The sequence below is a fragment of the Stegodyphus dumicola genome, chromosome 6 (assembly GCF_044657685.1).
Source record: "Stegodyphus dumicola isolate Sdum_Otavi_A_Nest chromosome 6, ASM4465768v1".
In the NCBI taxonomy this organism is placed as follows: Eukaryota; Metazoa; Arthropoda; class Arachnida; order Araneae; family Eresidae; genus Stegodyphus; species Stegodyphus dumicola.
This window is the reverse complement of record NC_140773.1, coordinates 206,322,255-206,338,978: the sequence shown is the minus strand read 5'-3', so window position 1 is coordinate 206,338,978 and position 16,724 is coordinate 206,322,255. Positions and strand designations below refer to the sequence as shown.

The following is a 16,724-nucleotide window of genomic DNA, read 5'->3' as shown; positions in this document are numbered from 1 at the left end:
TATATTAATTAATTTGCAGTACTGTTTATCATCTAATTCTTTTCTTCTAGATAAATTTTAGAAAAAACTTCTTAGCATAATAATTTAAATTTATTTATATTTATTATTATTTATTATTTTTTCTTAGCATAATAATTTAAATTTATTTACGTCAGTGTTCCAAACGCAAAGTAATGTTGTTATAATAGATTTCATGCTAAGCTTTTTTTTTTTTTTTTTTTTTAATTTAACTACTAATTTCTGCAAACATTTAGATGATTACTTTAATTAAATAAAAATATTTCTAGCACACTTTAATTCGGAATAATCTTTTGCACACCAGTGAACTATATTAAATTTTCCAGTCTAGTTCAGACATCTTGACTATTATTGATGCAATTTATACAAAATATAATTGGTATGCTTTATAATTATTTAATCTATGATATTATTGTATACTCTTTGCTCTAATATTGTAATTAATGAAAGATGTTTGTATTGCTAATATGTATGTTTACCAAAACCTTTTATTTTCTTTGTTAGCTCTCCCATTTATTACTGTTATTCAAGTAATTAGCCTGCTTGTTAGATATTCTTCATTTCTTCTTCTGATTGTTGATATGTAATTCTGTTTCTTTATTTTTATTTCCCTCTTGGCTACAGTTGGCTTGGAAAAGCTAAATTGTATCCCTGTAGGCAAAGGGGGAAAAAATTTTGATTCGCGCAGTTGGACTATAGCAGGACAGGGGAAGGATTTTCATTCGCTCAGTTGGAGCCCACCCTGTTATAGATGCCCAGATTATTTCAGAAATAATAAAAATAACAAACCTTGAACTTTCTTTATAAATACAACAAAAGAATCGTTTTTCAATGGATCCCTTCACATACAGGTATTGATAGTAACTCTCTAGCCAAGAGAGGAACACTTGAGCCACAAAACAGCAAATCACTTCCACGAGACTCTAAAAAGCATATTTTTGAAAAATTAATGGACACTCTTTAAATCTTACCAGGCAAATCCTGGGCTAACATTCAAGACACTTAGAAAACGCTTTGTCAAAAACCCCGTAAAGAGGCTGTGGCAAACTTCAGACCGCAAACAGGCCACGATTCCATGGCACATCTTCTTAATAAAATTGGCATCCTTCCATCTAGTATATGACAAATTTGTAATTCCGGCATCATGAATGCAGAGCATCTTCTTATATGCCCAGAATTAGATAAAGAGTCTCAGAAACGTGGTGAAATAAGCAAACTATACTGGAATGCCAGAACGTTCATGAACTCCGTGTAAAGACTACATGTCTTATGTTCCTTTCCTTGTTTTCTAAATTTTTAGTTTTTTACTTTTACTCCCATGTTCATTTGTTCCGGTTCTTACTTTATATGTTTTCTTTTTATTTTATATCATTAATTTTTTTAATTTTATATCATTATATCTTTTATATCATATTTATGTATGGATTGTGTGATACCTGAGCTGTTTTATATGTATGGATTGATAATTCCAATAAAGCCATATGTAAGAGCAACATTAATCAATATATAATTAATATGCATCTGATTTCGAAACAACCGGAGGTCTTAGAAAAATGCATATATAATATTTTCTTAGACCAGGAATTTAGCTCACAATTCCTCAGGCTCAAAGAAAATTAATTGTTCATCAATAAGCATTAAAAATTTTTAATTGGAAAGCTACTCTTTGTTTAATCAAGATAATGTAACACTAAAAATGTAAAGGTACTCTTTGTTTAATGAAAATAACATAACAAAAATTTATATAAAATGGTACAAAAATAATATAACGCGCAGACGATAAGTGGAAGAAAAAACTTTAACGGTTAGATTTGAAAATACGAACTATTTTTTATTAGCCAGTTACAAGTCGTTTAGCGTAAAATCAATTTACGCAAAAGGAAAAATGGAATTCACGCGAGAACATTATCGCGTTATGATTTTCTATAATTTTAAAGTGGGATTAAATTAAGAAGAAAGTGTTCAACGTCTACAATTAGAATTTGGAAATGAAAGTCCACCTAGTGCACCTGTACTGAGATGGTTTACAAAATTTCACTGAAGTCGCAAACTCTTCATGATGAACATACAGGATGGCCGTCATCAGCAGTAATCCCGGATAATGTGTCTGTGATACGGAAAATATTAATTGATGATAATCGCTGCACCCACCAAATGATACAGAAGGAATTTAAGATTGGATCCGCCGCCATACATAAAATTATCTGTGAAGAATTGCATATGAAAAAGCTAGTTTGCCATCGGGTTCTCTATAATTTAACAGAGAGCCAAAACAAGGAGCGTGTCAGAATCAGTGAAGAAACCCTTAAATTACCTAAAGATGATGACCACAGCATTATTCCTAAAATCGTAACTAATGATGAAACGTCCATACCATTTTTAAACGCTCACACACGTCAAGACCGTAAAGTATGGGTCTTAGAAGACGATCCCGCGTCCAAAATTCTGAAAAGACAACATGCTGTGAAAAAAAGTATCCTCATAAGTACAGGACCGGTGAAAACCATCAAGCTGGAAGGGCGGAAGACAGTCACAGCTGACTGGTACACTACTAAGTGTCTTCCAGAAATTCTTCAAGAAGTGAATATTAGAGGACCCTTGTTCCAACCATGTCAATGCATCTTCTCATTAAGCAAGATTGACAATCGAGTTTCTTGAACAAAAACACATCAAAGTAATAGGACGTCCACTCTATTCACCGGATCCAGCTATGTGTGACTTTTGCCTGTTTTTTTAATCTAAGAAAGAACTTATGTGAGCGTCGTTTTCATTCCGAAGATAAGACTGATGAGGCTATAAATGCATTTTTTCATCGATTCCAAGAAATGAATGGCTTGAGGCATTTAATCTTTAGGAAATTCATCGACAGAAGGGCATTGGTATTGAAGGAGACTGCGTTGACACTCCAAAAATTTCGAACTTGAAAACTTATGTGTATCTCAAAAACCCAATTATAGTATCCATAACTTAAAAAATGGAAGAAGAAACATTTATTTGTTTAGCAAAAACAATAACAAAACTAAGACAGATGGTTACAAAACAGCTACGGTAGAACTCAAATTATCCGGTACACCTGGAACTCCAGTTCTTTACATTACTTTTTTTTTCAGTCCATATTAAATAACGGTTATTTTTAATTTCATCGCAAGTTTTCATCCCAATCACTGACTTATGTAACAAAGGTAATACAGTGCAAGAGAGTTTACGCAAAGGAAACACTAATTTATATGAAAACCTAAAGCATGTTGATTGGCCTGGAGTGTTCGAAAAAATTTCTGTTCTATAAGCATGAATATAAAAGTAATTATGTACGGTTTTGAAGCAGGAGAATAGACAAATGTGCAGTGCCCTCGCCGGTACTCGAACCTGGACCTCTCGAATACGCGCCGAGTATAGTAATGCCTTATATACTCCCCCTTTTAAAGGGCGACTGGGATTTAGGGCAGCCAGTCGCCAAATCCTGGTGGTGAAGAATCATCATCCACCACCTTTTAGTTCGTGCGCCAATGTAGAGACATTAGCTTTTGAACCCGGAGAAGAGACAAATGTGCAATGCCCTCGCCTGGACTCTAACATGGACCTCTCAAATACGCGCCCAGCTAATCGTTACGGCACGAAGACATGCTGGAAGGAGGGAGAAAATACCTTATACTCTTACCAAAATAAGAAATTTTTAATCTTACAATATGTCATATAACTGCAACCCTTCTCTTCTAGTAGCCCATGGATGTATATCATGGCTGATTCTGTTGTTCTTGAGAATAAAATCGTTTTTAAATATGGAGACGTTTTTATAATATTATTTAAAAACTTTTGGGAGCCTTTAAGTACGTTTCTTATGCTAGCTTCATTCCACAATCTGGCATCGTTTTGTATTGCCATCGCGTAACTTCAACTTATCTTCTAATCTAACCTAATTAAAAAAGATAATAATCTAATCAGCTCCTCGTTAGATAATCTCATAATTTTTCAGAGGGGACTATGTGAATCATGTAGAGCAGTGGCTTTAAGACACTTCTTTTAGTTTTTGGTACACTAGCTCACACGATAGCAAAAAAGACTAGATGTCTCGTATTGGGTATGGCTCCGGTAAACGTCCGAGATCTATAAATTTTATCAGATCTGTAAAAAATTCGCGTGAAATTTGCTAGCTCTTCTCCCTGTAATCCATATACTGGAGATATTTTATGGCTCAAAATAGAAATACTTACAATGACCAAATAAGCTGCTTTTAAGGAACCCATGCAATCTATAGAAAGAATGGTTCACGAACAAAATTTTAGACACCTTGTCTGCGTTTAGTATTTAGAAAGATGAACATTGCAATTAAATCTTTTACAAAAATTTAAATGGATCCCTTTGAAAAAAAAAAAAAAAAAGAGGCGTGCAGAATATTTAACACGCACGAATATATAACGTGCAAGAAATATTTTGAAGAAGCAGAATTATCTGATAATAAATTATTGAATGAAAGATCATATCTGGAAAGAGTGTAACACCTGAAAATTTATGATGATTAATGGAACTGAAGCTAAACGTGAACAGTTTATGTGTAACATTGTACAAGTTTCAGATATTAAAATATTGTTACAAAATGTCCAGCTGCGGTAAGACAGCTTTACGGAAAGCAGGTTTAGGGTTGCCAGAAAGTGGCAAAGAAAGGCAGGATTGACAGATTTGGCGCAAAATCGTCCATTTGGCAACATTTGGCGGCAAAATTGGCGATATCCTATAGACGGAGCGAGAACATTCTAGAACGAATTCTTACCGTTTTTCCCCAGAATGTTCTTGAAGACAGGTCAAAAGCCATAAATACCCTGCCCTGTACGCGGAGTAGCAGTGTATCGAGAGTATCTTGAGTATGCAGAGTTCAGAAGTAGTACCTTGAGTTCCGAGAGCGCTCGGCCGAGTCGGGAGCTGTACTTTAATGCTTTGTCGTGAAGTTGTCTTCACCGTTATAACCTGAAGGCTGTGTTGCTTTTTGTTTCAGGGTGCTTATCGTAGTTTTTTTACGACTGTAAACATGTCTTTGGAACTCTCCTGTGTAATACTGACGAATAAATTGTTTTGATTCTTAATCAAATGTTGTCGTTAATCACTCCGAATCCATGAACAAGTTAAACGCAACAATATAATCTAATACGGTAAAGTTTACAGAGTCATCAGTGGCATACATAGAAGAGGAAAGTTGTAATATATTTAAAATGTGTTCCGGAGAGTTACTGAAAGACTGTACACATGAGACGACGCTAAGGCATTTTCTCCCTCCTTTCTGCATGCCTTCATGGTGTAACTTAAAGCATGCTCGACGCGTATTCGAGAGGTCCGGAGTTCGAATCTTTGCGAGGGTACTGCGGATTTCTTCATTTTGCAGACATCGAAAAATTCTAATGGCCCTACAACCTCAAATTCCAAATTAATCTATCATCCTGATTCCATAAACTTATATGAAAAGTTAAACAGCTTACAGATAAAATTCGTTGCATAGTTTGATAAAGAATTGACTTAAGGAAAAAAAATATTTAACATTCAGATAGCCAAAGTCTATATAAATATTATCAATGCTCAACAAACTGTTATCTTTTTCTTGACGCAAACACACTTCGGAAAAGCGACGCTAGTTTCCCTCGCACAGAGAAGTACAAGGAATTCATAATAGTTTCACTTCTTCGTATTCCAAAGGTTAATTTCTGGATGCTCGGAGTGTACTTTGGTTACGACTGCTTGAGCTCGCGTTATAATATCACAGGCTGCTTTAGTATTTGAAACAAGTAACATATTCTTCATATATAAAATCAAAAAAGATCCCAAAACTCAAGGCATAGAAACCTTTTGCTGAAGTGATTTCTGAGGTACAAACGAAGCAGACAAAATAATTTTATTGTAAGAGAAAATTCACTTGCATTATTTAAAGATTTGTGTGCAGGGATGTGGAGTCAGTAGGGAAATTGACCGACTCCTGGAATTTTAAAGACTCCGACTCGACTCCCTCATACATGTACATGTAAACATATACACATGGATTACAGCTTTTTTTTTTTAATATAAAAGAAGTAATAGATGCTATAGAAAAAAATTGATGGCATAGCAAATTATTTATGTTAATTAGCATTCAATTATGAAATGGAAAAACTGGCATTAGTTATTTCTAAGAAACAGTATATAGCTTCGGCAAGTTCTTTGTTGGAGGGCCAATAATCCGATTTGATAGACTTCAGAGCTGAGACTTTGATAGACTTCTAGATTTAATAGACTTCAGAGCTGAGACTTTGATAGACTTCTAGATTTAATAGACTTCTTTCCACACTAACTTGCGTAAGAGGAATAGCTCTTACTGTTAGGGTTACTTCTTTTAACTTTTCACGATAGATTTTTATACGTTCTAAAAGAAGTGTCTTGCAAGCGCAATCATATTTATCTATTTCTTCAAAGGCCATGCAGAAATCTTGTTTGTATGTTTTCATTTTTATATCTAAAGACACTTGGTTCTTTATTTTCATTCATTTTGCCTTAGCCTTTTTCAATATTATCCAAAAATATTTCTCAGAATCTAATTCATCACTGGAAGAGAATGATAGAGACTCAACTGCAGTGTCTGCAGTTTGACTATACTGATTCGAATTCTCCAATTGTTCTTAGAATAATTTCATTCTTAATGAAAGTTCATAGATGGCTTTCTTTGCCTTTTTAATTTGTTCGTCATCCAAAAAAATTCCGTATTTCGGATCTACATATATTGAACTCAGCAAGATCTCATTGTCTAGCAAACTAGTTTCTCTTTTCTTCATTGAAGAAATGATTCCTTCTGCAATAAACCCTCCATTTCAGAAAGAACAAGCATCCCAGTCTTCCATTCTCGCCTCATGTCGATTCTTCAGATTATAGCTTTTTTGTGGCTATATACGGTGTAGAAAAAGAAGGGTTTCCAATTTTGTGAGATCATTCTACAGTCTTTCTGTTAGTGAAACATTAGGGTTATCTACATCTTCTAAAAAAGTTCTTAATTCTAAAAAACCTCTTATCATCAAATAAATATGTACTTCCTTATCCCGTTGCTTGATCAATAATTGCTCCTTTTCCTGATCGCTTCCTAAGAATGGCATCAATTTCGGGAGTTCTTGCTGCTATTTCTGCTTGCCTAAATTTACCAGTGAGATTTGTAACTAAATGAATCAGTTTAATCATTAATGGCAAATATCACATCCATCCGCCTCCCTTATATTTATTTATTAATATGTCAATACAATAGAAAATAACTATTTATTAATGTATACAGTTCATAAATAAAAATAATAACTCAGTTTGTCATTAATTTTTTTTCAAATTCATTTTAATTCCATTTCAAATTCAAACTGTCCAACAAAAACTGCAGTCGGAGTCGACCTGTTTTTAGCGACTCAAGCTCCGACTCCTTTTACTCCAAAATCTGTCCCACTCCATGACTCCAAATCCACAACCCTGTTTGTATGAGTATGTTTTCTGGCTAATTTCTTTCAAAGACCTGAGCAAAATTATACTGTAATTATGCAGTCTAGACAGCTTTATAGCATAAAATAAATAAGAAAATTTTACGAATTAATTCCCACCAAAAACGCTATAACATATTGAGTAATAAAACATTATTATTTAATATGTGCAACTGGAATTTTGTGGCATGTGTATCATATCCCACCCTCTTTAATATTTAGAATGTGTTAAACAATATTAAAACAAATAGTATTGTACAAAATTAAAACTTTTCATTTTTGAAGAAAAAAAAACAGCCTGGGGCTTATATTATAAAGCAAATATTTTATATTAAGTACTTCCGAAACACGTGTATCTAAGAAAATTTAAATACAGGGTGTTTAATTTTGAATGGAACAAAAAGAAAGTATGCCTATGGACGCTGTAATTATTTTATTTTGATAAATCAAATCTACAGTGAAAATACAGTTATCCAAATTTCTAACATATGTTCATTGTGTGCCCATCCGGTGATATGGCAAATATCTATGAGGTATTCCAGTTCGTGACACCCCGTAACAGAACATCCTTAGTTAACCCTTTGCGGCACAGTGTTTCCGGTCTGGACACACCTAAAACTTTCCTTCTGTACGCACAGAAAAATTGAATGAAAAAGGATTTATAGGTTACTCTGAACCTTCTTTATTTATAGTAGATGGCAGCTCAACACAAACCAATCCATATATTTTAGCCATGTTTAGTTTTTTAAGACCCTCATTTTTCAAAGAAATCTTCCAGATTTTTTTAGGGTATAAAAGGAATTGTTTGAAAAGAAATTTCTATGTTATTTTTTTGGTTGTAAGAAATTTCATTTGTTTCATGCTAATCTCCTTATTCTATATTAGTTTTATATTTTTACCTTGAAATCTTGCCTAAAATCAAACGACGAACCCTAGATGTGCCCAGACCGGGCTCACCGATCATCTAGAACAACTGAAAGTATGTATTCTTTGTTTCTCCGCATCTCATCGGTCAGTTCATTGACAGCAATGCTCGTTTCAGCACTCTTTTCGAAGCTCTATTCAATCAGTGTGCCACTTTGGGCACACCCACAGAATTAAAACGATAAGTGCTATCTTCAAAAAATTTTACTTGTGTATTTCTCTAGGCCTAATTAGACTGCCTACCTTTTTTTCTTTTTTTAATCAAAACTTCGACTTTAAAAGGTAGCGTGCCGGAAATGGTTAATGATTCGAGCACTTGATTTACCCGCTGCTTCAGTTCAGGGGAAATGAAAGCACTAACACTTTGTCTTTAATAAAACCCCATAGGAAAAGTTACAAGGAGTTAGCTCAGGGCATCTCGGTGGCCAGCAAAGCATATCGTCTGACCCAGTACGGATAATCCAGCGATGGGATGGACTATCGTTCAGGTACTGGCGTATGTTTTTATGCCAATGTGGTGGAGCACCGTCTTGCTGCAGAATGAAGGCGGGAACCGATTCTTGCAACTGAGGGAACAACTACTGATAGCATATCTTAGTAAATGCAACCATTGATTTTTCCCGAATTTTTCACGAAGCAAAAAGAAAGAGTTAAAAAATCTGAATTTTGCGTATAGCGGAGCTGCTCGACATTACAATCGACATCGTTAAATCAGAGAAACCCCAGTGTAGGACCATCACACTGGGGTTTATCTGCGTTTCACATTTTCAACTCGCGCCGCTATGAAGAAAAACTGGAGCTGCGCGGGCTACGCCAGATGGCTCAGATAAACCCCACTGTCACAACGCTTGAGAAACTAGCGAAAGATATACCGAGACAAATGTTATAAGTAAGTAAGAAACAGATAAATAAATAAGTATACATTCATGTTGTAGAGTCATTAGGATTTTTTGAAGCAGGAGATATGCAAAATGAGCGATGCTCTAGCCGGGATTCAAACTTGGACCTCTCAAATACGCACCGAATGTGCTACCATTACAGCACGAAAGCCTGCAGAAAGGAGAGAGAAAATACGTCATATACGTCCCCTTTTAAAGGGCAACTGGGGATTAGGGGATTCAATCGCCAAAGCCTGGTGGTGACGAATTATCGTCTACCACCTTTTAGTTCGGGCGCCACTGTAAAGTCATTAGGTTATTTTGAAGCAGAAGACGTGAAAAATGAGCCATGCCCTCGCCAGGACTAGGAGCCTGGACCTCTCGAATGCGCCTCAATTGTGTTATCGTTACAACACGAAGGCATGCTGAAAGGAAGGATAAAACACCTTTTAAGGTTATTCTTTTTTTTTTTTTTTTTTTTTTTTTTTTTTTTTTTTTTTTTTTAATTTTAGTTTTATTATTTTTTAATTCATTCCTAAACTTTCTTCATCTCTACTACTAAATAATGAAGAATCGGTATATGTATATATATATATATAATTTATTTCCTAATGTATTATGCTCGCATTGTGGAAAACGGCGCCTTCTAGAGCCACCAGATTTTAAATACACACCTTCCACCCGAACATGTGCACCTTGAAGCCTAAATTTTGAATTTGTTTAAATTTATTTCAAATTTTGCGCGACCTTTTCATTAAAAACTCAGCGATATAAAAGCTTTGTGTTGCCACTCGGCAAGATGGTTATATTTCAGTTTTAATAATAAAACTCCCGCTGCCCGAATTAAAAGTATTTTTATCTTCCACGTGGTAGTGTGTTGTTCACAAAAAGCGCAAGATACTTATTCTTCTTTCAAATTTATTCGGTTATTACTTAATAAACTAAGCGATTTAAAAGCAATAAACGCAGACTGCTTTCTATTATTATTCACTGCTAAGCTGCATTCGTTCAAAATCTTAATTTTTATTTTTATTTTCTATAGTAACTATTTTAGGAGACTGGCCGTGCAGGCGGCTAGTTTCAGCAAATAAAAACAGAATCAGTTGCACAAGCCTATTATCTACCAAAGGATTTTGAAACTTTCACCAGACACCTTCACCACAAGAAGCTGTTCAGTTTATTTTGAGCTTAAGTCATTACCTGGAACATTTCATTCTGCTGCTGTGCTTGCTGCTGTTGTTTCATCTCTTGACTGGAAGTGGACACCGCGTGGTGCAAGATTTGGGCTTTCTTGCTCAGCAGGGAACTGCTGGATGTGGAAGAGCTACTGCTTTTCATCATCTTTTCGGAAGAGGAGGCGTAAGAAGACGCATTGTTTATTTTATTGATGATGGTGGCAGCGGATGCCTTCTTATTGAAGTCCACGAGGGATCCCAACTCACCGTTGGTCGACATCATTTTGTTGGAATCGCCGGAATCGGCGCTTGTGTCAGATGCCTAAGGGGGAAAAAATGCATTCAATTAAAAAAGAAATAATGGTAATAAATGCAAGATAAACTTTTATTTGTAAGTTGGGAAACGTTTTATTACACAGGTATAAAATTCACTTTATATAATTTCGCTTTTTTTTTTTTTTTTTTTTTTTTTTTTTTTTTTTGAATGGCCTGCAATAATACTTTAATGATTAAAGTATTAAAAAGGAACTTAATAACCGAATTTAATCGATTACCGAAATCCGAAAATAATCGATTATTAGTCGGCGATAACCAATCGATAACCGAAGTCCGAAATGATTTTCAGTTTCACGAAAAAAGACAAAAAAGAGAAAATACCTTTCTTTACTTGTTTCACGCAACGACTGAAGAAAAGTATGACTTCAGTTTGGAAAAGAGTTCGTAGGTCACGAAAAATTGTCAAGATGTCAAGCATATACATATTTCACATTCGCATATTTTACATTCTTTCAGTGGCTAATCTAATGCCTTCAAAAATTTTACTAGAGGGTTTAGTTTTACCCGTTGGAATAAAATTCCAGCATAATTATAAAATTATTACTACACAGTACGAACTGCTTGTATCTATCCACATCGATGGCACTGCGTTACTAATAAAATTTCACTGTTATTTCGTACCAAACGCTTTTATTGTGTTTTGGAAGAACGCGTTGTTTTCAGAATATGGTCAGCCGCCCAGACTGTAGAGTCATTAGGTTATTTTGAAGCATTCGACACGAGAAATGTGCAATGCCCTCTCCAGGACTCGAACACTGGACCTCTCGAATATGCATCGTCCAGTATGTGCTTCCAATTACACCACGAAAGCATGCGAAAAGAAGAGGAAAATACCTTATATATTTCCCTTTTTTAAAGGCGACCGGGGATGAGGCGATCTAGTCGCCAAATACTGGTGGTGACGAATTATCATAGGCCACCTTTTAGTTCGGGCGTCGCTTGTAGAGTCACTAGGTTTACCTTCGAGCAGGAAACGTGAAAAATATGAAGTGCCCTCGCCGGTACTGGGTCCTAGACCCCTCGAATACGCGCCGAGTGTGCTGCCTTTACACCACGAAGGTATGCGGAAAGGAGGGGGAAAATACCTTATAAAATTAATGAAAGTAATACAGTTTGCGAAAGATATCTCCTAATGTATATTTTAACCTGAACATTAAAATAGTTTTTCCTTTTGCTTCAGTTTAAAAAAAATTATTCTAGTTGTAAATGGGGGGGGGGAGAGAGACAGAGAGAGAATGTGTCAAATTCTTTTTATAATATAAAATGAATCGATTTGCGTGAAATCTGCACGAAGAATTCATGCTCCAAAATTTAAAATGTTTCGTATTCGGCAAAAACTGATTATCTTTAATTGGAATTTCACTTCAAAGGAAAAATAAAATCATCTTTAAATCATAAATAAACATAGCACCGTTCTCAAAAACCAGTTTTCGTATCCACGAATACTAGATACATTACTACGGCCGAATTTAGCTAAACTACAACATCTCGCAGGATAATTTCTCAATGACAAATTCAGTGACGAATTACGATGCGTAGAGAATGACCAATAAGTAGCAAATTAAAACATAAAACTATTAAGAGGCTATTAAAGAGCAAAACTAAATTAAAGCAATAGCTAAATGCCATGTAGATAAAGAGCAAAGGTCTAATTATTTTATTTTAAAATTATGAAAGCTGCTAGAATTTTACGCATGTATAGATAGCATACAATTTTACTTTTAGAAACTATAACACTGCAATATTAAACTGTCGTAGTCTGAATGTTAAAATTAAACTAGATTTTCATTATTAATGATGATGCACAGTAGAGGTATTTCTATTAGAACAAACTTCTCCATCGTAAATAATTTAATTTATACATACAAAATGCATTTTCACTTTTAATGGCGGTAATATACCAATAGTAATGGCGGTAATAAACCTAAATTATTTACAACAGCATGAGACTAAAACATTTGCATTACTTAGTTGACCTTTATGCATAAAGCAGAAGTAAATGTAAGCATAATTCCACATAATTTAGATATACCTAGTTAGTGTTTTTGCTCACTGGAAACTTAATTTATTCAATAGTCTTTGCATAATCACTGTTATTTTCGCTTCATTTCTCAAGATAATTATGTTCTTAATTTTTTTCTTTCAATTATGCATCAGCTTCTGAAGTGTACTGATTATATCATCACTATCTTCGCAACTTTCTTCAGACATCACAGTTATGATTTCGGGAAAGTCCAAAATTCACTTGAGGCCAACTCAAAAGAATACGGTAGAGCTTCATTAAGATTTCCAAGAGGAAATTTTCGTAAGATCAAAATGGTGGAGCTTAAAACTTATTGATTCCCAAGGCTAAAATAGATGGGATCATCGATCATCTTAGTCACAAATGGTACGAACAGTGTCGATAATAGTCACCAGTTCAGGACTTACGTATAAGCTACACAAGCTATAGCTTAGGCCCCCGCTTTCTTGAGGGGCCCCCCAAAAATCCTCTAGATATACAAAAATCATATTTGGCACTGGCATATAATATCTGGACTTATAAAGGGCCATATCTCAAATAGCTTAGGGCCTTAACAAGTCTAAATCCGATCCACCGATTCCTGAAAGTGATGTACCACCAATATTGGCGACAGTACATTGTAAAATACTGAATAGTTAAGATTTCCAAGAGGAATATTCTGTGAGATCAAAATGATGGAGCTTAAAACTCATTGATTACCAAGGCTAAAACGGACAGAATCATCTTATTATAATTACGAATGCTTCGAAGAGTGTCGATAATGGTCACCCACCGGTTCCTGAAATTGATGTACCACCAGTACTGGCGATAGTATAAGGTATTTCTCCCACTTCCCTAGCGTGCCTTCGTGGTGTAACAGTAGCACGCTGGGCTGGTATTCCAGAGGTCGTGGTTCGATTCCCAGCGAAGGCGGTTGCATATTTTTCATCGTTCCTGCTTCTAATTAACCTAATGACTCTACAACAGTACATCGAAAAATACTGAACAGTGTTAAGATTTCCAAGAGGAAAATTCTGTGAGATCAAATTGATGGAGCTTAAGACTCATTGATTCCCAAAGCTAAAATGGATAGAATCATTTTAGTCACGAATGCTACGAAGAGTGTCAATAATGATCACCCGTCGGTTCCTGAAAGTGATGCACCAGTACAGGCAACAGTACATTGAAGAGTTAAAATTTCTAAGAGAAAAATTCTGAGAGATTTAAACCACTTTTAAATGTTCCTGCATATAAAAGCGAAATACGTTAAGGTTTCTTTCTTTTTTCTTTTCCCCTTCCCAAATATAAGTTCTTATTTTCTTCCAAAGTAAAAATACTTTCTTTTTGCTTTTCAGTACCTTTTCTCATTATGGCAGATTTCGAAAGATGCTTCGCACTTGAATCATTGAATAGTAAAAATAAAAAGTTAGCATACATAAAGGATTGTTTTCAGGTCACTGAACTGGAAATGTTTAAACTGAGCGGAATAGATAGCTTCCAAAACAAATACGGAAGCAAGCAAATAAATAAAATTGTAAGCAACGCCGATTCGCGGCTGTAACAAAATCATGGTAGCAGCCAGCGGCGTAGCTAGAGGGGGGCAAGGGGGGCATCTGTCCCCGGGCGCAGAATCCAAGGGTCGCCAAACTGATGTTACGACATTTTAGAATTAAATGTTTTCCATCCTTGGCAAGCAGTAGGGGGCGCGAAATCTTCAGTTGTTCCAGGGCGCTGAAAACCCTAGCTACGACTCTGGTAGCAGCAACAAAAATAGATTGTTACAGCTGTCGTAAGTTATAAGATCTTCAGGAGTAAGTAAAATAATAATTCTGTTGAAAAGAGCCTCCCTATTTATTACCATTCTTTGAAACTTCACCTGCTGCGGGAAAAGTCTGTAAACGTTCCAAACAACGAAATATGCAACACCACCGAAATTTTCGGTGCCTTTAAAGAGATAAGAATAGCTGGCTCCCCGTACAAAGTTAAAAATAATAATTTAATGTTAAATATGATTTAGTTGTGGCTTCTGAGGACGTACCTAGAGCTCTGAGCCTTGCACAAAGTATAATTTAAACTAAACGCATCACGTGTAAAATAGTTTTAAATAGCATTAAAAAATATAAAATAAAAAGAAATATTTAATAAAAATAAACTGGGGACTTACTTTAAATGCTTACAAATGCTCTTGTTAAGACGTTACAGATATCATCGAAAACCTGAAAATGCTCACAAATTTTGCACACTCTGTAGTCTGAGACTAGATAAATCTAGCCCGCTTCAACGCGTTTTAAACCGTTTCAAACATGCACCTGTAGCCGCGGATTTGCTGAGAAAACATATTAGCTACTACACAGTAGAAAGCAGTAAACTAGATAAAATGCAGCGGGCGACTCACGGAACCAACTGAATTCTTGTCACAACCGCATGAGTCATTCGACGAAAGGGATTGGCTATTTATATTCGCGCGCTGAACGATACGTCACTTCCGACAGTAGAATTCATTCATAAAATTGCCGGCAGACGACGATTCAGCAGTTGCCATCGCTGTGGAATTCGGCTTCCGTTATTTGTTTAACAACTGTAAGATAACGCCGAATTACCTGTTTCGTTATTATTGCGATGACTCATGCTCTCGATATGAGATTCCAAAATCGTACCGACGATTACTTTCGATTCTTCTACAAGGATACAAAGGATATGACTCATATTTGAGCATAGGCTGAAAATTTAAGGTCAGATAATTTAATAAATATTTTTAAACTACGTATGATGATTCACTTACGAAATAATTTTGACGATGAAAAAATATTACAAGAATATAATACAGATTTTATGCAAATTTATATATTTTTAACATTCGCAATTTTGCAATTAAATACAAAGCTGCTGAAAAACAGCTTAACTGTTTTCTAAGTAGCTTTGTGCCAGAAAAATAAAGCACGTCGACAATTATGAGAAATTTTCCCTCTTACATGTATTTTACAGTACGATTTATATAACTTTTAATAAATAAAAAAGTAAACAAAAATGTTCCATCATTATGTCTTAAATTTATTACAAGTATTATTTCCTAAATTTCAAAACGAAGATTTGTAAGCAGGGCCGATTAAGACTTTTAGAGGTCCTAACTCTTAAGCACTTAAAAGATTTTAGTGCTCCCTCATATGCTTACGTCAGCCTTTTCTTCCCATGGACCTTATAACAGAGATAAGAGATTTTTTATTCTAAGGTCCATGTTTCTTTATTCCCTCTCTCTCTCGGTTTCGGTTTTAGTTTAGAAACCGGCAACAGGGACTGTTTTCGTGTTCTCTTTACTAAATACTTATGGACCTCTTTATAATGCCCCTCTCCTTGATACCCTAACCACGTGCTTGTATTACTTAATGGTTAATTCAGCCCTATTTGCAAGTAATAAAATTAACTAAGCGGAATTTTTTTATCAGTACTATAAAAAACTATGAATATTAAAATGTGAAATAAAACTATATACTCTTCTGCATTTCCATCGTCTTTACTCAGTCGATTAAATTTTTAAATTTCTTCTAAAAGATAAATTTAAATTAATGAAGTGAATTAATTTTTTTGAATTAATAAAATTTAAGAGCAAGATAAATAAAATTTTATATTATTTTCCATTTTTAGCTGATGAGCATTAATGTTATTAATTCTAGGTAATATTTTACTAATTCTAGGAGATGCGTTTAATTGTAAAAGTTTTTTAAAAATTTAAGATAGCCAGAAGTATGCAATAGGTAAACAAAATTATTAAATTAAATACATTTAATAATATAATATGGCAAGATAAAACATACGCATATAAAGAAAGATATCTCTTAAATATACAATAAGTGAACAAAATTATTGAACTAAATCAACTTAATACAATACGACAAGATATAATATAGTCATGTAAAGAAAAATATGC

General features: G+C 34.7%; 1 protein-coding gene across 9 annotated transcripts in view; it reads right to left on the bottom strand.

The window, feature by feature from the left end:
* Nucleotides 1-16,724, bottom strand: part of LOC118193574 (NAD(+) hydrolase sarm1-like) — a 302,001-nt gene that overhangs the window by 51,855 nt on the left and 233,422 nt on the right. For 8 of the 9 annotated variants that reach the window (XM_085819393.1, XM_085819394.1, XM_085819391.1 and 5 more), the window contains one exon: nucleotides 10,487-10,783. In XM_085819393.1, coding sequence (XP_085675519.1) covers nucleotides 10,487-10,744 — 258 coding nt within the window. In that variant the 5' untranslated portion in view covers nucleotides 10,745-10,783. Of the gene's footprint in view, nucleotides 1-10,486; nucleotides 10,784-14,963; nucleotides 15,211-16,724 lie in introns of those variants that run through there. The other variant, XM_035364683.2, reaches the window with a different exon arrangement.